At 38.2% G+C, this 20,918-nt stretch overlaps 2 protein-coding genes across 2 annotated transcripts in view; both read right to left on the bottom strand.

Moving 5' to 3' along the window:
- LOC107665531 (A disintegrin and metalloproteinase with thrombospondin motifs 2-like) overlaps positions 1-1,219 on the bottom strand; it is a 17,921-nt gene extending 16,702 nt beyond the window's left edge. The window contains exon 1 of the mRNA XM_016456445.1: positions 1,164-1,219. Coding sequence (XP_016311931.1) covers positions 1,164-1,219 — 56 coding nt within the window. The remainder of the gene's footprint in view (positions 1-1,163) is intronic.
- A 329-nt stretch (positions 1,220-1,548) lies between these two features.
- Positions 1,549-20,918, bottom strand: part of LOC107665532 (A disintegrin and metalloproteinase with thrombospondin motifs 2) — a 152,676-nt gene continuing 133,306 nt past the window's right edge. Inside the window, exons 6-22 of the mRNA XM_016456446.1 lie at positions 15,511-15,667; positions 15,138-15,243; positions 13,656-13,799; positions 13,443-13,575; positions 12,140-12,169; positions 10,297-10,410; positions 10,055-10,200; positions 9,778-9,953; positions 7,917-8,050; positions 7,721-7,841; positions 6,965-7,045; positions 6,709-6,872; positions 6,454-6,619; positions 3,935-4,067; positions 3,101-3,308; positions 2,857-2,986; positions 1,549-1,745 (exon numbers count right to left, since the gene is read on the bottom strand). Coding sequence (XP_016311932.1) covers positions 1,549-1,745; positions 2,857-2,986; positions 3,101-3,308; positions 3,935-4,067; positions 6,454-6,619; positions 6,709-6,872; positions 6,965-7,045; positions 7,721-7,841; positions 7,917-8,050; positions 9,778-9,953; positions 10,055-10,200; positions 10,297-10,410; positions 12,140-12,169; positions 13,443-13,575; positions 13,656-13,799; positions 15,138-15,243; positions 15,511-15,667 — 2,340 coding nt within the window. The remainder of the gene's footprint in view (positions 1,746-2,856; positions 2,987-3,100; positions 3,309-3,934; positions 4,068-6,453; positions 6,620-6,708; positions 6,873-6,964; positions 7,046-7,720; positions 7,842-7,916; positions 8,051-9,777; positions 9,954-10,054; positions 10,201-10,296; positions 10,411-12,139; positions 12,170-13,442; positions 13,576-13,655; positions 13,800-15,137; positions 15,244-15,510; positions 15,668-20,918) is intronic.

Consider the following 20,918-nt stretch of genomic DNA (forward strand, 5'->3'; position numbering starts at 1 on the left):
ATACAATGACACGTCTGAAGTGATAAAGAGATGCCGAGTGTAGGTTTCCACTAAAACGCTCTCCGTATCCAATGAGTTAGCCACTGTTTTCAGATGTGTGATGATTGGTTGATCGGTCGGCTCTATTTCAGGTTTTGTTTGAAGCTGCCTCTGGTTTCTGTGCGCTAAGCCATCACTTTCACAGATAAATGCCGATACATTCAAACGTAGTGTAAGGCATTGTTCTTACGCTCTTCTTTGGCCGGCCCCCCACCCCCACTCCCCCCTTGGATGTGGATGAAAGTTCATGAGGTATATTTATGTGTCGTCTTTTGTATGGCCACTGGTAACCGTAGTTAAAAACGCATGCTGGCAGACGTACACGCACGCACACGTGTGTCGGAAATGCTCGCACACACAAAGGCATGACGAAAACACACATCACTCATCACCATGTGGAGATATTTAATGTGCATGAATCCGATAAAATGAAACCACAACTCTCAGAAAAAAAAACAGAGAGGCAACTGGCTGAGTGAGTCCTGCATAATATAGGTCTTCCCTTTCCCCAAAAACACTTATCTTCTGTTATTAAATAGCAATAGTTTTGTATTTATGTAAAATCAATTAAAAAATACACGTAACAGTCAAGAATTAAAGCGATCAATAGCAGTCAAAATGTTAGGCTAATAAGCTACAGCTTATTCATGGTAAAACAAATTATTAATATTTCATATTATTGGTACCCATATAGATTTATAGTCATATATAAATACAAATATATTTATATGTTTGTTTAAAGTCTGCAAGCACAAATAAGCTGCATTTATTGAATTTGTTAACAGTCAAAGAGAGGATGGAGGATGAGGTGGTTATGGCATTTGAACGTGTGTAGTAAAGTGACCCTGTTTAGCAAGTTCCACCTCATGTTCACCATCGGCCACCAACACGTACGATGGCAGTTCAACAGTACGTCCCATGGTAACATCTTAACTTGTTAGTTTGAGTGTTTGTTTTTGTCCCATCGGTTTTCAAGAATGAACTAGGATGTGGAATGAGCACTTAGCAAAGATTTCCTCATTGTGACAAGTTCACATTCACAATAAAGCTTAAGTTTTTTTGTCATTTTTTTTTCTTTTTTAATGTTTTAGCCACTTTTCATGTTTATTTTTCCCCCTTCACACCTGCAGCTCAGGCGGCGCCTCTGAAAAACGGCGTCCACCTTGAGAGCATGAGCCATATGGAAACAGCTTACAGAGGGCAGTGATTCAAACAAACGCGTCGCCCCTGCAGAAACCTCAGCGCAATCATTAGCTCCGCAAGCTGCCCGTCCAATCACAAAGCCCCTCCTTTAACAAACATCCCCAAAATTTTTTACATGTTATGTTTTGTCAACAATTTCTTACTGGCCAGCGTTCACAACACAGAGCTCCACAAAGGAGAGAGAGAGATAGAGCGAGAGAGAGAGAGAGAGAGAAACAGAGAAACCTCCCCCTATCGGAAACGCCCCATAAAAGAGGACTACCACCCAGGAAAAAGAAGCGTGCAAGCCTCGGAAGAGGGAAGCAGTCAGGGGAGTTTGCCTTGTAAAGCCAGGCAGATAGACAGAGGGAAGGTCCAGCTGAGAGAGGTGAGACAGCGCAGCGCCACAACGTGGCTGGAGAGAGACGCTTTACTTGACATCCTCTGCACAGGGTATTTGGGGTCGTGACGCGACAACCACTGTATCAGGAAGTTGCCGTGCTTGTTGAAGTCAGAAGTGCTCCCTGTTGTATGTGGGAGAGGGATTGGGAAAAAGAAAGCCCGGGAGACAAAGAGAATGCGAGAGAGAGAAAGAAAGAACGAAAAATCCCATCAACTATATTAGTGTATTCATTCATGTTATGAATTAGTCTGTTATTTCTGCAAAAACTAGTACAGATAATACAACTTTCATTAATAACATTAATAAGCATGCTTGACAGATCATTAGTAGGTGTACATTCAAATAATCCCAATTGTCTATGCTTGGCTTCATATATTTTTGTCTTCATCAACATGAAATGAAAATCGATAATCGATATCTACGACTTCTGACTTGCACTTGGAAGATGACATATAAAACTGGCATTGCATATTATAATTTATCCTCCAAATTATTGATGCAATTTTTACAGGATTTATTAATGTAGTTAATGTTAGAAATATATATATATATATATATATATAAACTATAGTTCATTGTTATGTTCATTGTTGGGGTCAGTTTTACTTTTTTTCTTAAGCATTTAAACCTTTATTCAGCAAAGATGCATTCAATTGATCAGAACTGGCAGTAAAGACATTTATGATGCCACAAAAGATTTCAAAGAATACTGAAAAAATATTAAGCAGCAAAACTGTTCATTAAATAAGAACTGTTTCTTGAGCACCAAATCAGTATATTAGAATGATTTCTGACATATCATGTGACACTGAAGACTGAATCTTACGAAAAATTAATGAATGTTTTAAAATATTGTTCATTGGTATTTCATGTTAGATAATGTACACATCCTTATTGTAAAGTGTAACCAGTTAGATACATCCTTATCTCGGAGAGATGCATTATGTGAGCATTACTTTTAATCCTTTCCAACCAACCATCTGACTCCATTTTGGTATGTTACACCCACTTTTAATGATTCAACCAATTGTCAATGGCTCTCAAGTCCTGCCCTATATTGTTTCTAGTTTAATATCTTGCTACACTCAAAAATTTGTCAATTTAAAATAGGCTGTGAACAGCACTTCATGTTGACTTTAATTTTGAATGTACTGATCTGTTAGATGTTTCGGGTTGTTATTTCAGACTTAATGAAAGTTACTGAAAATGTGAGCACATAATCAAATACGCACTTGGGCAGGGATCCATTCTGCAGGGTCTTAATGCAGCTGGTTTGGAGTCCAGACACAGTCCAATGGTGTTGTCACGGGTGTGACAAAGCACCTGCCTCTCCTGCGTACCATTACCACACGTCACTGAGCACTACAACGGCACAAACACAAACAAACATTCATTATTTTTATGCTAAAAGTTGATCAAACTAATCCCACGCGCAGACCTATACGGATAGAAACACAGCATGTCAGATGTCTGTACCTGTGACCAGGGGCCCAGCCTCCACTCAGCAGGGCACAGGTTGCGATTACAGTCTCTGCGAGACTCTGGGCGCTCGTCACTGCAGTAACGGCTGCGGATGGATTTGATCTTGCCGTCGGCTAGAGGCTGGACGCAGCGTACAGAGCGTGTCTGAGTGCCAGTCTTCCCACAAGACTTACTGCATTCACCCCACTCTCCAGCCACCCAGCTAAACACATAGAAACAGACAATCAGTCAAAGTTTATCAAGAAAAACAGGTGCCAAAGTGTCATGTGTGATACAAGAAACAACAGCGTCACAGTGACATCTACTGGAAATAAACTAGATAAACTACAGTATAGTTGCAGAAAACCAGACCACAAAATGTAGTGCTAGGGAATGCTAGTTTTAAAAGTAATGCTACTTTTTTGTTTTTACGTTATTCATAATAAGATATAAATTATAAAAGTTTTTTATGTATTAATGTATATGAAATGTATTAACTACACATTTTTAATTAATTATAAAATACATTATTACACAACACTGAAATGTTTTAGCTATTTTAAATAACAGGAAACATGTATTACACAATCAAATGTAATTTTTTTGACAAATGAAGATTTCTGTGTTGATTTGCATGCACTGAATATATATATATAAAAAAGGTACTAATTATCACAACATCCAATTTTAAGGTGGGTTTAAAATGCAGAATAATAGTAATAAATAAAATAAGTAATTTGTTGGTGTGTCCAAATTCTTTTGCTGTTACTTCAAAAAAGTAATCTGATTAAGTAACTTGTGTTGCTCCCAAAACTGAAAATGTGAATAAAAAAACTCCCACACACTCACATGGGCTGAGCACACTCGCTCAGGTAACAGTCTCTAAACAGGGGCGGAGGCTGCTTGAGTTTCTCACAGAATCTGCGATGGACCATCCTCATCTCTGCGTTTTTACGGCAGCCATAACGCGTCATCTGAATACCTGTCCATAAGAAGGTAGTGGAGGAAATACTCATGAACATCAAAAGAGAAAAGCAGAACAATATACACAATTAATCCATAATTATCCAAATAATATAAGCTAACATTCTATTGGACTGAGTTTTGTCAGAATTACCCAAATGGGGTTTCGGTTAAATGCCTAAAATAGGGACTGTGGTTTACACATGCTCCAGATAATTTCATGATTTATTCTACTACAAATCACAAATGCATACTAATGTGATTTTTCAAAAGCTTGTTTAAAAAGTGGCTAAATGGGACTACAGAGTTTGTTAGGGACATTAAATGTCATCATGGCGAACAGGTAAATTAATTTACTGACTATTCTGCTTTTACAGCCTCATTGTGTTTATAATTGCACTCTTGTAAACTAACACAAAATATAAAGTGCCCCTATTATGCCATTTTGAATATTGCCTTTCATGGAGTGTGTAATGTAGCTGTATGTGAATGTAAACAATCTGCAAAGTTGTAAAGCCGAAAGTGCATGATAAATAAAGTTATTGTCTCCCAAAGAAAGAATCGACTCTGAACTAGTCGTCAGGAATTTGAATCCCACTTCCGTGATGGCTACACATCATGTGGTAACACATTTGCATAATGCCCACCTATGTTCTACACTGGCCGGCCGCGAACAACTTGACCCGCTCTCAAACACTGTAGCTTGTTTGTGTGGTTAACATCATGTCAAGAAGATGCTGCGTCCTACATTGTGAAAGTAGATTCGTTTTATTTTCACTTCCGAAAGATTAGGTTGCAAAGAATCAGTGGTTAAAATTAGTTTTTTCTTTTCATTCATCATTTCATTTTATTGATCTTTTTTTTGTGTGTGTGTCCGTCATTTACTGATGACTGCTTCTCTAATCTCAGGGAGTTCAACACGGGATTCACAAAATGTTTGCTCTTGAAAGATGCCTCAGTACCCAGTTTTTTTGGACCAGCTGGCTCCACTGAATCACAACATGTAAGTATGACAAATAATAGATGTGTATATTTTCTATCGAGCCTTCAAAATATGGAACTATTGCAATGGGCGTATCGTTTCTGACATGCGCTCTATGCGGTAGACCAATCACAACAGACTGGGCCATCTGACCAATCAGAGCAGAGTAGGCTTTTAGAACTGCTTCGAATTAATCATTGGAAAATTAGGTGATATTAAATGAATATTTTGAGAAATTGGTCATTAATGTTTTTAAGGCAGGACTTGGCAAAGGATCAATTATAGCAGAAACCGAGAGATGTAGGGGGAACTTAGCTGTCTGTATCTTTATCAAACTACTCCCAAACAATAGATTGTGGTTACAGTGAACTACCTCCTCCACAGGTCTTGGAACAGGGTGTCCATCTCTTCACCACCCAGGAGTATGGCACCGCATTATCAGGGACCATGTTATTCTCATTGGCACAGTCACTCAGTCTGTCACTGTCAGTGATGTATTTTATCGACACCTTCACCTTGGCCGATCCATGCATTCGGATCTAGTAATCAATTACACAATTAAAGACGATCAATTAGTTGTAAAGCCGAAAGTGCATGATAAATAAAGTTATTGTCTCCCAAAGAAAGAATCGACTCTGAACTAGTCGTCAGGAATTTGAATCCCACTTCCGTGATGGCTACACATCATGTGGTAACACATTTGCATAATGCCCACCTATGTTCTACACTGGCCGGCCGCGAACAACTTGACCCGCTCTCAAACACTGTAGCTTGTTTGTGTGGTTAACATCATGTCAAGAAGATGCTGCGTCCTACATTGTGAAAGTAGATTCGTTTTATTTTCACTTCCGAAAGATTAGGTTGCAAAGAATCAGTGGTTAAAATTAGTTTTTTCTTTTCATTCATCATTTCATTTTATTGATCTTTTTTTTGTGTGTGTGTCCGTCATTTACTGATGACTGCTTCTCTAATCTCAGGGAGTTCAACACGGGATTCACAAAATGTTTGCTCTTGAAAGATGCCTCAGTACCCAGTTTTTTTGGACCAGCTGGCTCCACTGAATCACAACATGTAAGTATGACAAATAATAGATGTGTATATTTTCTATCGAGCCTTCAAAATATGGAACTATTGCAATGGGCGTATCGTTTCTGACATGCGCTCTATGCGGTAGACCAATCACAACAGACTGGGCCATCTGACCAATCAGAGCAGAGTAGGCTTTTAGAACTGCTTCGAATTAATCATTGGAAAATTAGGTGATATTAAATGAATATTTTGAGAAATTGGTCATTAATGTTTTTAAGGCAGGACTTGGCAAAGGATCAATTATAGCAGAAACCGAGAGATGTAGGGGGAACTTAGCTGTCTGTATCTTTATCAAACTACTCCCAAACAATAGATTGTGGTTACAGTGAACTACCTCCTCCACAGGTCTTGGAACAGGGTGTCCATCTCTTCACCACCCAGGAGTATGGCACCGCATTATCAGGGACCATGTTATTCTCATTGGCACAGTCACTCAGTCTGTCACTGTCAGTGATGTATTTTATCGACACCTTCACCTTGGCCGATCCATGCATTCGGATCTAGTAATCAATTACACAATTAAAGACGATCAATTAAGACAAGTTGTGTGTCCACTTATGTGTGTGTTTGAGTTCCTACAGGAGATTACCATGACAACCACATCATTTTTCAAGGGTCCGCTGGTTTGAATGGTGTCCTTGTTGTTTTTATTTTCATACTCCCATTCCAGACCTTTTTCAATAACTGAGCGTGTCTCTGGGTAGTCTCCATATGCGTTGAGAAAGAAATCACCTGACGCTTTATTCCTGACAGCTATTGAATTAAAAAAATGGAGAAAGAGAGCTGCAATCAAACAAGCATAGTGCTGAATGTATGAAAAACTACAGGAAATGATCAGGCTTTACCTAAAATGTGAGTAGTTCCATTAAGTTCCTGGATTAAGAGATGTCTTGCCCCTCTGGGAACTTCAAGCACTTTAATGACACCTAAACCAAATGCAAAACATTTCCAAATCACTATTACTTCACTCCAAAACTTTAATAAACATAAAAATGTGATTAAATAAAAGTGAATGCAAAATGGTTTCATTTAGAATGAACAGAGACATGACAACTTTTCAGGAGTGATGAAACAAAGCTTTTCGAAATGGTTTGTATGTGTTATTTTATTAAATTGTAGAGCTTGAATAATCAGGCCAATATTAGACTATTAACTACAACTCTTGCTTTTATTATACAAATGTGTTTTTAAAAATGACCCCAAATTTATAAAACTGATCCGAGATCAGGTAAAAACCATATAAACATTGAAACAGTTATGACGTAACAAAGTTTTGTTTACTGAAATCACGTGACTCGTGGCAGTTTGATACAAGCTTCACAAAGCAGTGTTTCGAAATCGTCCATCACTACTTTTCAGTATTAAGTTAATGATATTTGAAACCAACATTTGTTTCTTGTTTTTTTTTACACTGACCTTGCAAGTTGCAGTGTGTTACGGGATTTGCAAAGAATTTGGCCAAAAGAAGGTATCTTAGGAGGTAGTATAATTATGCCTACGTTTGGAAGAGCCATAGTGTCTGAACTAGGCCTGTGATGCATTAACAACCTGCCAATGCCAGGTTTTGGAACAGAGCCTATATGTGTGCTGTGGAGACGTACCTTTCTTCTCTACAAAGGTGAAGTTAAACTTGTGAGTCTTGCACTTGGTCCCGTCTCCCCCGCAGACGCCACACTTATCTTCCTGTAGAGCTGATCCTACCACATTATCACAGCCCACTTTCTGAAGGGAGAGAGACACCGTGAGCAACAGGCAACTAAACACATACATTTACAAGTAGTACACACAGCTATTTACCTCACAGTCTCCGTACACACACACACTGTAGGGATCTTTGTAGGAGCAGTGTGTTCCAGGTTCCACCTGAGTCTGCATGTTGACTATAGCTCGCGTCTCTTTGGATTGACAGTACAATTTGCAGCGTTGCTTAGCTATGAAAAACAAGACAAGAGAGATCCTTGAGTGATGGATTGAGATTTAGTGCATATTTATAAGGATTTAGAAGATCTTGAATTCTAAGAAAAATATAAAAATTCTAATTTTAGTTAAGAAAATAATAAAGAAAAATAAAATAAATGTTGATCATATACCAAAAAAGGTCTCTTGATAGTCTTTACATGGTTTATAAAAGCATTGTACATTATATCATCCCAAACAGTTTCCCAGCTAGTCCAAAAACTGAACGCTTCTGTTCCAGAAGTACATCCAAGTAAATTTTTCATAAAGACCAAAACTTATCCATGAACAATGTGACGCCTGTTAAATGTCCCAGTAATTTAAAAGCATTTAATTTCACTTTGTGTGGAAAAAGTACAAGTAAAACAAGTACTTTATTCCCCTCCAAAAACTCGAACCCACACAAATCAAATCAAGGTCAACAGAGTACATTTCTCCTGAGAGTAAAAATGGTTACCTCATCTGATCAAAGGTACCAAGCGCATTTTACCGTATGAGACATGAACCACAAACATTCTTTTGTGATTTAAAAAAAAAGGCTCAAAAAGTCTCTCTTTATATGAGAATTACTTTGGATGTGCTTGTGTTGATCATAAGACTAAGGCAGATGTCCACAGCACTAATGACTCTGGAGGGATTTCATGTTCTAAGTGATGTCATGAATGGTGTAGAAGTACATGTGGAAAAAAGAGGGGGGTTTCAATGAAAATATATTTTCATGTGTACCCACTGTGTAAGTGAGAACAGCTGTGTGCAGAGACAGATTACATCAGCCCGGTTACAGGCCTGGCTGACAAACTTAGCTTGATTGCAGGACAGGAGTAGGAAACAATCTAAAGTAAGCTTTAAATAAAATAAAACTAATTTAAAATAATAGAATTAAAATAAATATTTTAAAATCAAACTACATTATATTAATTTAAATAAACTTTACATATAAAAACAAAGTCAAATGTTCTGTTGCGCTCATATTTAAGATTTTTTGACATTTGCCAAATTGCTGACTTCTGCTTCTAATATACGGTGCAGAGTGAAAAGTATTGTGGGCAGTACTGTGAAATATTTCAAGCCAAACTTGAAAAACTTACTTTAGGGCCATGGCTCAAAATGTCTAAACTACCATGGCATGACCCTGATAAATGAATTTGAGGATTACTGTTATTGTAGACTTTGTACTAAGGTCGCCGTGATTTTGCCAAGTAAGACATGTTCCTGGATCAACATCTTTTGTTGATCCTGAATCAACATTACTGTCCAAAAATATAGACCTAACCCAATCCCTACCCCTAAACCTAACCCTACCCATAATTTATTCCTAAAATCAGAGGGAAATGATAGGTGAATAAGAAGGGTGTAGAAGCATCTAACCCTGACTGTAAGCCTAAAACTGACATTTCTTGAAAACGCATCCCTCAATTCTGATTGGTTGATTGGAATGTTGTTCCAGGATCAACAAGGATGTTGTTCCAGGAACATGTTGTACTTGGTGAAATCACGTTCACCTTGTACTAATTAGATGGGGGTGGGGGTCACATTTGCATCCACAAATTATTTACATTATTTAAAAATTATTTATATTATTTATTTACATATATATATAATTTTTTAAGTTTTCAAGGTGTCTATTTTTTATTTTATTTTTTTACAGAAGAAAAGCTGTTTTCAACTCTATGTGGTCCATGAAATTTGCCGTATTACTTACGGTCGGATTGTTCATAAGGCAGCCAGTGGTGCCAGGTATTCTGGTACTCAAACTTGTTGTCCATCATGCTACATTGCTCAGCTCTGTAGTCATGGTACAGGTCCTCACACTCATGCGTATTACACATCTGGAACTGATAGCTTGGGCCGGCGCAAGAACGTCCACCGTTTGCTGGACTGGAGGAGGTTAATGGAAGTGGGGAAAAAAGAGCTACATATGAAAAAATATGACAAGCCAAGATAGATAGATAGATAGATAGATAGATAGATATACAAACAGCGGATTGTCACAAGCTCGGGTGCGAAACTGTAGTCCCCTTCCACAGGGGCGAGAGCAGGCGCCAAGCTCACTCCACGTCCCCCAGTTTCCGTCCTTTTTTATGATGTCTGGAGTCAGATGCATACAGTGGCCTTTAAAACAGTGCTGAGAGAGGAAGAGAGCAGGGCAAACACATAAACACAGAGGAAGCAAGTGAGTCTAACACCTCAGGATGGATCTGCATGAAAGGCTGAGTGGTACCTTCCCATCACCGCATATAGTGCCATCAATGGGTGGACCTTTTTTGGTCTTGCAGAAGAAGGGGTTGTCTGGGTGAGCACACCAAAGCTGCTTACAGGGATCAAAGGGGCGATACTGAAACAGAGGAACAGAGAGAAGAAAAATCATTCTCAAACTCACACACACTCTGAATGAGAGGAATCTTATGACAAGACGCAGCTGGTCAGATAGTCATAAGGCTAGGATCAAACTGAACAACTGTTCATTAAAATGACAAACAACACTATTAAAATGGCCCTGTAAATTTCTTATAATTGAAAACAAGTCCATTAAACAGACACTTTTTATAAATTGTAAATAAAGTGATACTATAATAATTAAAATGAAAGTTAATCTCTCTTTTCTCTCTCTATATACATATTTATAGGAGAAAAAAAAACATATATATATAGCCGGTTTGTTTTTTTAACTGTAATAATAAAAAAAATCTATATATAATGTTACTTAATATAAGATAAAATATAACATAATATTATAACAGCTGAGAAAACAGTATGATATATTTTCATTAATTGGCAGGTTGCATTTATGTAACAAAGCAATCTCATGCAGGCAAATCAAAACAATGACGAAAACTGTTTTAGTTATGATGCAGCCTGTGACCAACAGCACAGTTAGACAACAGAATGCTGGGCAGTGATGGAATATGGCCTCAGTTAAGGTCAAACGTTAAGCAAAATCTCTCTTTGTTTTCCTTCCTCTGAGAGGCGTAGTAGACAAGACCAGAATCTCTGGCTGTGGTACTAATGATGACACTTCATTTAGCAGGATCCTTAACCCAACAAGCATTTTAAACACATCAAGACACCAAGTGCAAAATAATGGCTCACAGTTTTCAGCTGAAGCCAGCTGGCTGCTACTGTTGTCTCAGTTTGAATATTGTTTAGAGTTTGCCAAGCTAAATAGCGAAAAGATTGCTAGGCCAATAGCTAGACGATTATTTAGCACCTGTAAAGATTTTTAGATGCTTCTGAGAACTGTATGATTAAACCTGCCCCATTCAGCAATCTATTCATGAATATCTTTTCTAATGAATGTAGAAAACTCTCTGAAAAGTCCACCAGACTGCAACGACCTGGTTAACTTGACATTAAAGGAATGTTCAAAAGAGGTTTGAGATCTACAATACTGAGAGAATCTGTGGCATGCTTTCAATTACTACAGAGAATAATTTTATCCTTCAGTTCGAAAAACAGACAAAAAATAGTTTACACTGGTGTTTTTCAACTGAAGTCTAGGGGCAAGGCATTCCAGAGGGTTTAGAAGCAGAAATGTGCCACTAAATGTGTTTTTGCTAAAGCACTTATATCAGTTCTTCCATACAAAAATGTGTTACCTAAGCCGCAAAGTTGTCTAAATCGCTCATTTAGTGGTGGGACTACTGTTCTGGGTGGATGAACAGGGTGGATGAACCCTGTTATGCTTTATCCTAATGCAATTCCTGTGTGTGGAAATTGCTCTTTGTTTGAGTATTCATGTGCATATTATTGTACATACAGTATATGACATCAATTTGTGCATTTTTGTACACACACTTTATACATTTATTTTTAGAAACTGAAGTACAAGCCAAATATGTTTTAGTTATTACATTTTTATTGAACTCAAGCATCCCTTTTGATGCTTGTGAATGTCAGTTAATTCAGAAACAACTGTGGGTTTAGTATCCTGCTGCGTATGTGTCTGCAAAATGACAATGAGTTCAACACCAACCAATAACATGTAATGATTAATAATAAGACCATCTGAATTGAACCAAGTTCAAATGAAAGAGGCCACATTGCGACTGAGGAGAACACCTTACCTGGGCTCCTGCTGGCCCCACCTTTTGCAGCTAAGGGAATGGTTTAACAAGACAGTGAAGTACAGTCCAAGCAGTGCTGTTCAACTGGAATCTCATTTTGTGAGCAGAAATTATTCTTGAAATCATTTTTATCCAGTTTATCAAGTGATATCAAACTCATGCCATCTGGTTTTGATTATCTGATCAATTTTATTCCCAACAGTGAACTGCAAGCAGTGTAATTACAGCCTTGCTTTTTCTCTCATATAGACGAGTGACATCAATTTGAAATTTGGTGCTCATCAAATAAAACCAGCTGATGTGCTATGGAGTAGTTTTAAAACCTGGTTCTTCTCCCATTCACTAAAAGATTTGTTCACTCAAAAATGAAAATAGTTTCAACATTCACTCTCCCTCATGTTAACCCGTATGACTTTTTTTTTTTTTGCGGAACACACACAATGTTTTAAAGCAGTGTTTCTAAACCCTGGTCCTGGGCGCCCCCCAACACTGCTCATTTTGTATGTCTCCCTTGTCTGACACACCCATTTCAGGTCCTGGAGGTTCTCCTAATGAGCTAATGAGTTGAATCAGGTGTGTTTGATTAGGGAGACACACAAAATGTGCAGTGTTGGGGGGCGCCCAGGACCAGGGTTGAGAAACACTGTTTTAAAGGCTTTCAAACTTGCAAAATTATGAAAAGATTTTTTGAAAAGACCTGACACAAAATAAGAACTTGTTAATGAATCGGTGCTGCTTTGCTGAACATGCCAATAAGAGCTAGAGCAGTGAATGGTGACTTATATTTCAGTCTCTATAACTTGCATTATTTCACAAGACTTGGAATAAAGTGCATGAGTCATATGGACCACTTTTATGATACTTTAATTGGCCTTTAATTGGCCTTTGTGTTCTTTAAAAAGCTTGAAAGCTCCTCCTTTTGTGCTCCACAGAAGAAAGAAAGTCATACAGGTTTGAAACAACATGAGAATGAGTAAAATAGTGAGAGACTGAACATTTTTGGTGCACTATTCTGTTCCATTAAGCCTTTTCCCTTTTGGCATGTACAGATATCAAAACTCAGTCACTTAACACAAAATACTGTGTTCCATTCATAATGCATTATTGGCATGTATAACACACATCATACTGGGTCACGGCGCTCTCCGGTGAACCCAGTGACCACAAATGGTGATTGTTATGGCAAGCTGATGGTTGTCAAGGAAGAATGCTTGTAGAATTATACATGCTCGGAGTGATTTTAGAATCTCATTATAATAATGCATTACTTGAATGAAAGTAAATGAGTAAATTCATGGCTCACCGCTGTGCACATCATGTATCCAGCCCCAAAGTCAAAGCGACATTGTTCGTGCATGGAGTAATCCATCCCGGGCAGGTGCGGAAGCTCCTCCCATTTGGGCTCGATCGGGTCATCACGGAGACAATCATACGAACTTCAGAGGCAGAATGAGATGGTATATAATCCACAGTCATACTAGTCAAGATTGTCTGTGTATGTCTGTCAAGCACTCACTGCAGGTAGCGGCCCAGTTCCTGTTGACTGCAGCGGGACCAGTGGAAGCGGTGGAAAGCAGCCTGCACCAGTGGGGCCATGATGCTCCCCATCTGCACCTCATCTCCACAACGATTCCCCTGCCCATCATGCTCCATCCCCAACCTATAACACATATGCATATATACAAACAATTTACATTGGACAACTTGCCCTTTATTTTGGCATTTTTAGATTTTTATTAAGTTACAAACAGACATTGGTCAGGATAGACGCCATATTTATGGAATTATGTGAAGTTGAGAGTTTTGAATGAATTGGTTGTGTGAATTAATCAGTGGTTCAATCATATTGGCAGTCACTTGTTTTGTTCCTAAATGAATTTGTTTTTGAACAAATCTATTGAGAAAATGACTCAATGATTCACTCATAGTGGCTGCATCCAAAATCGCATAATTTCTTAAAGGGATAGTTCACCAAAAATTCTGTCATTAATTACTCACTCTCATGTCGTTCCAAACCCGTAACACCATCGTTCATCTTCGGAACACAAATTAAGATATGTTTGATGAATTCTGAGTGCTCTCTGACCCTCCCATAGACAGCAACGGTCCTTACACAATCAAGGTCCAGAAATGTAGCAAGGAGATCGTTAAAATAGTCCATGTGACATCAGTGGTTCAACCGTAATTTTACGAAGCTACGAGAATACTTTTTGTGCGCAAAGAAAACAAAAATAACGACTTTATTCAACAATTTGTCTCCTCCGTGTCACCCTATAGTGGCATTTTGGAGAGTATCACATACGTAAACAACGTATGCAATGTATATACGCGGATACGCTGTTTACGTTCAGATCACGGCGTAAACAACGTAAACAGCGCATCCACGTACAGTGCTGCTGACACAGAACTGCATACGTTGTTTACGTATGTGATACTCTCCAAAATGGCGCCAGGGTGACGCAGAGGAGACGCATTGTTGAATAAAGTCTTTATTTTGGTTTTATTTGTGCACAAAATGTAAATGAAATGATAATAAAGCATCCATTAGATGCACACTTCAGAATCTCGCCGGAAGTAGTACGTCATCTGGGTTTTTTTTTTTTTTTGCCCTACTATATTATCAATACTGTGAATCTGAACATACAACTCTTTTCACATACTGCTTTTTACCTACTATATAGTAAAGAAGTATGCAATTTCAGATGCAGCCAGTCACTTATTTACTGAATGAACCCATGTTGAATAAATCAGTAGTGAGCAATTTAATGATTCACTGATTTACTCATCACAATACAATCACTTATCGCCACGTACTGACATTTCAATGTAACTTGCAGAAAGAGAACCCTGTAAAATCCCCACCACTAATACACTAATTAGTGACACAAACAGTGGAAAGTCAGCTGTTCGAATGATTCTCAACCAATCAGGACCGGAACTAACTGCTATACAAATGAAAATATATGAGGTATCTTTTAACACTGTAGCAGATACTCACACGTGGCCGGTTTCATGTGCCACAACAAAAGCAGACGAGAAACCGTCCTCATGGTTGAGAGTGCAGCTCCGTACGGGGTGACACATGCCTGTGACAGGAGCGTAACCTAGCAACACATAAGAACACCTGATTGAGTTTGACCTCCTCACATCTTCATCACATATACACGTTATTTTTAACACTTATTTTCCACTGGTCTGAGGCCTGAAGTCAAGGTCATTTCAAGATCACTGTGGCATGTTCGTACAGATACCCATTTTTCAAACTGAGCACATGTGTACATGTTTGAAAGATCAACTGCTCTTGTTAGCAACATGTTTCAATCTCTGGAGATTGATGATGCTGTGTTAATGTGCTTGTATGTTGATTTTACCCTGCATCCCTGTGGGTCCAAACTCTTGACGAGTGAGAAAGATGGCGTGATCATGGTAATCTTTATCATTAGTGTCCTTCCTCTGCTGTTCGAAAGCCCAGCGACACACATTCTCCAGACTCTGAGAAGGATTGCCCAGCTCAATGAGGTTCATGGACTGAAAGCATACATGAAAGGACGTTACACTCTACATCTACATTACACTCTACAAGCTACATTTTGATTTCGCTACTGGCATCTGGTGAAGGTATGAATCAATTCCAAATATCTACATTAAGTTATGAGGTTAATACAAACTACTACAGAAATAGTTCACCATTTAACATTTTATCAATTTTTGACAAAGTTTATTATAAAATGTTGTTCTTTTGCTCCCATAAATGTGTTATATGACTTCAGAGGACCTGGAATACAGCACATGGATGGTATGGATGACTATTATGATGCTTTGGCATCTATTTTTGGAGCTTACAATAATGGAAAACAGCAAGTAGTATTTCAAAGCTTTTTTATGTGTTACGCTAAATGTCATAAGGGTTTGAAATGACATGAGCGTGAGTAACATTTAAAAGGAACTCTATGAGTACTGATGATTGTTACCGCCAGACCAACGCAACTATGTATGCTACCTTTTAAAAGTTTGGGGTCAGCAAGACTCGGCAAGACATGCTAAAAGAAATCTCTCACTAAGGCTGCAATACAGTAAAATCAGTAATATTGTGAAACATTATTACAATTTATAATAACTATTTTAAATTGTTTTCATATATTTTAAAATGTAATTTATATGTGTGATGTAAAAGCAAATTTTTCAGAAAACCTATCAATATTATTTCTTCTCAATGTTGAAAACAGCTGTGCTGTGTGTAAACCGTGATCTTTTTTTTAAAATTTTTTTTACAATTTAATGCCAGTAAAGCTGGTAAATTTAGTATGAAGTGCATCTCACACACTTGCCCCTAAGACATCCATTATAAGTACATTAACACTGAACAGTTGTTGTTGGTTTTAATACTGAGGGATGAGTTGAAACTATTTTCTGCGGTCAAATCACAGATGCTGTACCTAGACAGTTCCTTTAATCAGGGGACACACACCTAAACAATTACATCACCACAAACTTCACAAGCTTAGCACTATTGTTAATCAATCATCTAGTATCATTAACTTCCTTTGATGTTGAAAATACTGAACAATGCAATCAAAATAATTTGTATAGTGAAACTGGACACGTTGACATGAGATATTTATATAATAACAAAAGAAAAAAAGTTTACATCGGAAAGCACGGCAGCCGTGACGCTGTTATTATTGCTACATTTCACACTCATGTGAACACAGACGTAAACATTACGCTGGTTTTCTTCTGCAATCTGTGCAGGGAGATAAATGTGTGCAAAGAAACATCCAGACAGGAATGCGCGGCTGAGTTTTGATGACGTGGCCACGAGAGCCATGGAAGTAGGAGACCCTTTCCAGATGCGTGTCCTGAAACTGCCTCTCTCTTTCCCTGTGCATTTTTGTGCATTTTACTTTGCATCAAGGTCACATGAACTCTGAGAACTACGCTGCAATGTCTTCACCAACCAGTAGAGGGAGGCTTCACCATTCCAATGCATAGCTGTGCACCATGGGAAGAAAGGGTGGTGGGAAATAACTCAACTCAGCATCACTCTCAGCACAAGTGCATCCAGCGCTTTATTCTCTCATTACACTTAATTTATTTGTGACTGATGATTTTTACGCCTTAAGTTTGTCCGCAGACAGCAGACTCTAATGTAAACTAGTTACTAAACACATGATTTATCGTCACTTATCTTCATTCCATCACTTAGATGTTTGTTGATAATGTCATTAAGGGTGTTTCTTAGAATTCTGTACACAAGAGACTTCCCATTGTTCTTGTTAACGGAATACATGACAGACGGGCAAGCGTGCTCAATGTCTCGGCATCTTTATCTTCTCTGTGATCCACCGAACACACACACTGAGACACACACTCGCGCGCTGTGTGGATTGATGTTGGGTGTGTCATGTCAGGATCTCTTTATCTTTTCAGCGCTAGGTGAGGAGAAGAGCGGAACAGATGTGCGGAAGAGACTGTGATGTTGGAACCTTGTTGGAGGTGTGCGGGGTCACTCGGTTGATCGGTGTGTGCTGCTGCCGGCAGCAACGGTTGCCACAGTAATTGGGAATGATGGACATCCTGCTGGCAAGACGGGCGAGGCTACATGCTGATTGGGGCTGCAGCGGCAGGGGAGCGGAGTGGGTGTGGAACAACCAGGCATTTGTGTAAGAGAGAGAAAAAGAGGGAGGGAGGGAGAGGTGGAGAGAAAAAGATGCAGATGGAGAAAGATGTATATCTGAGGCAGTGCTATTGAAATAGGTGGGGGATCTAGACTGAATCGAGGATGCGAGTGAGTGCGAATAAGAAAAAAAACAAAAACATGGAAAGGTTTCCACACTGAAAGCGTTGTGAGGTTGAGATAAAGGTTAACAAAACTGTAATGAAATTTCTAAAATGGAACTGCATTAATGTGCCTCTATTTAACAGGAAGTATCTTGTACTACATGTGCAAAAAAACATGTGGATGATGATTTTAACATTCCAGGACATGTCCTACCTTAACCATAACAGCATCTGAGTTATGGTAGCCATGAATCGAGTTCTATGTGTGTGTTATCTTTTTAAATTAAATAATATGTTTGTATGAACTAGCAAGAATGTGTTTATTATAAAAAATATGCATATTCAGTCAGTCAGACATTGAATTTTTCTTAAATTTATTTATTTATGGGAGTCAGGAATAAATTGGGAGAAAAACAGCCTAGTAAAACATGTGCTCATTATTTTGTTTTAAAATAGATTTTAATATAAAAGAAACACACACACACACACACACACACACACACATATAAATGACAAAAGCACATAAGTAACAGAATTGCTAATACAATTTATAAAAACTTGAACAATATTAATATAATAAAAACTAATATAAAATATCACTGATGGAAATACTGATAGAGACCTGTGCTCAAATCCTTCACCGATAAATGTAGATTGTCAATAAACTAGGTATCAGGGCTGCATTCAATTGCTTTTATTTTGTGTCTACAGTATGTCGTCTACTACACCACACTCTACCACTGGGGCGTGGTCAGCCTGCCTGATGATTTTAAAAACGTTTTTTTTCTCTTTAAAATCACTGTATATTTACTTTTTATCTAAATAGGATTTCGACAGCCAGCCCACAGGTCAACCGACCCACTGGAATGTCACGGTGCTCCCTATGGCCACTGTATCCCTGAATGGAGTTAAACAACATTTTAAGCCAAAGTGAGAGGCAGACAAAGCGTGACCAGCAACAGACGGAAGGAAAAAGACAGAATGGAAAGGAAACCAGAAGATGTACGAGCACAGGGACAGAGATGAAGAGAGAACTGCCAGATAAACAGAGAGAGAGAGCGAGAGAGAGAGAGACCTGTGTGCCAACTGCCTGATGAGTTCATGTGGGACAGTTTGCATTTTAAGAACTTAATCCTAGAAAGACAAGGCCAGAGGGACAATCACCACAAATCAGTGCAGGAAACGCCATCTGCCTGACCCGCCGTGGAACTCTGTCTCTCCATCTCACCTGAAACTGCACGTAATCACCATGTAGCCTCACACACTATCTGTCACGGAGTAAAAAAAAATCACCATTTATCATAATGGCTGGGGGTGGTATAGTGTCTCAGTAAGAAGAGCAAAATTTGAGGGCACCATAGCGATGTGAACTATTCCTCCCGCTGGGTGAACTGACATTTGTGGTAATAGTAAGTTTCGTCTCAGAGATAGAGAGATGATGGATTGTCATGTTTAAGTGGCTTAAAATATCTTTCATATGGGTTATGCATCCAGATAGCACTCATGGAGAAAATATCCTTTCTTCCTGAACCTGATGCTGATTGAATAAATGGAGTAGGTGTTAACTTCACTATTGATTAAGAGCTATTTTTCCAGACATCATATTATTCAGATGATTCCAGAGGAAAATTGCTTTTTTTCAAAGCTCAGTTTAGTTTGTCTCTGGATTGTCTCATGTGTGTAATTTCTGAGCCACTAGTGGTACCAAACAGAATTAATGTCACTAAAAAACGACAGCTTTTCCAAACGGGTTTCTGGAACACTCTGCCCATCTATCAATGGTCAAAAAAAAAACAAAAAAAACAGCTGGTTGATTCAATGTTGCTGTGTCGGGTATCTCAAACAAACTATTTTGAAAGGTTCAGGAATTTAACCTATTAAAGGCTTAATTAAATTTGTTTCATGAGCAACGCAGTGACATTGTTTTTGAACCAATCAGCTGAATAAATGATTCAACGACTCATGTGATTCATGTGAATGATTTAATAATTTGATCATAAAGAAAGTATTTTTTTTTGTTCCTGAATATATCAGTAAACGCTAACAAATTGATTAAGTAAATAATTCAATGACTCAACAGTCACTTCTTGAATGAATCGCTGTTGTGAACTAATTGCCTGAATGAATCATTCAATGACTCACTCATAAATTATTTATTGAATCACTCACTTACTGATTCAGTGATTCATATGAAGGATTCAATTATTAATGGGAATGAATCAAAGATTCACTCATAAAAAGAATCAATTGTTTTGTTCATGAATGAATGAATCAGTATTTTTAACAAATTAGTAAAAGATTGAATGACTCATTGACTATTCATGAATGAATCAGTGTTTTTGAACAGATCATATGAATTAATGATTTAATTAGTCACTCACAAAGACATTTACTTGCGACCAGGGCCGGCCCAAGCCTTTATGGGGCCCTAAGTAAAATTTTATTTGGGGGCCCCTCGGTGTTGCCAAAACGACTGATTATTGTCAATGCTTGATTATTCGCACACTATAAATCTAACTCACCCATTATCAGTTTTATTTATTTTAACTGTGTTGCTTACATTATACCAATGTTTTTACTTTTCTGTGATTTTTAATTGTAACATTAGCAAACCCACAAGAGTGGTCAGATGGAAATTTGCACTTTAACATTCAGTCTTACAGTACTAAGTGGTATATATAAAAGGTATATAAAAAAAACAACAACTCTTAATCTATAACTAACTAATTGACGCATAATGATATTGGAATATACTAGCAAAGACCCCAAAGGTAGGCAAAGGTAAATAATGTTAAGCTGTTATTAGTACCAAGCAGTGTTGGGGTAGCGCATTACAAGTAACGTCTCGGTTACTTGTGTAACCCTCGTTCCCTGAAGGAGGGAACGGAGACGTTACGTCAGTCGTGACTGACGAATAGGGATCTCGCCCGAGAGCCCAGTCACCTTCGATTGTTAACTAAACAAGCCAATGACAGTTGGTGTGCGTGTTTCGCCACGC

The sequence above is a fragment of the Sinocyclocheilus anshuiensis genome, unplaced genomic scaffold (genome assembly GCF_001515605.1).
Source record: "Sinocyclocheilus anshuiensis isolate Anshui unplaced genomic scaffold, SAMN03320099.WGS_v1.1 scaffold607, whole genome shotgun sequence".
Lineage (NCBI taxonomy): Eukaryota > Metazoa > Chordata > Actinopteri > Cypriniformes > Cyprinidae > Sinocyclocheilus > Sinocyclocheilus anshuiensis.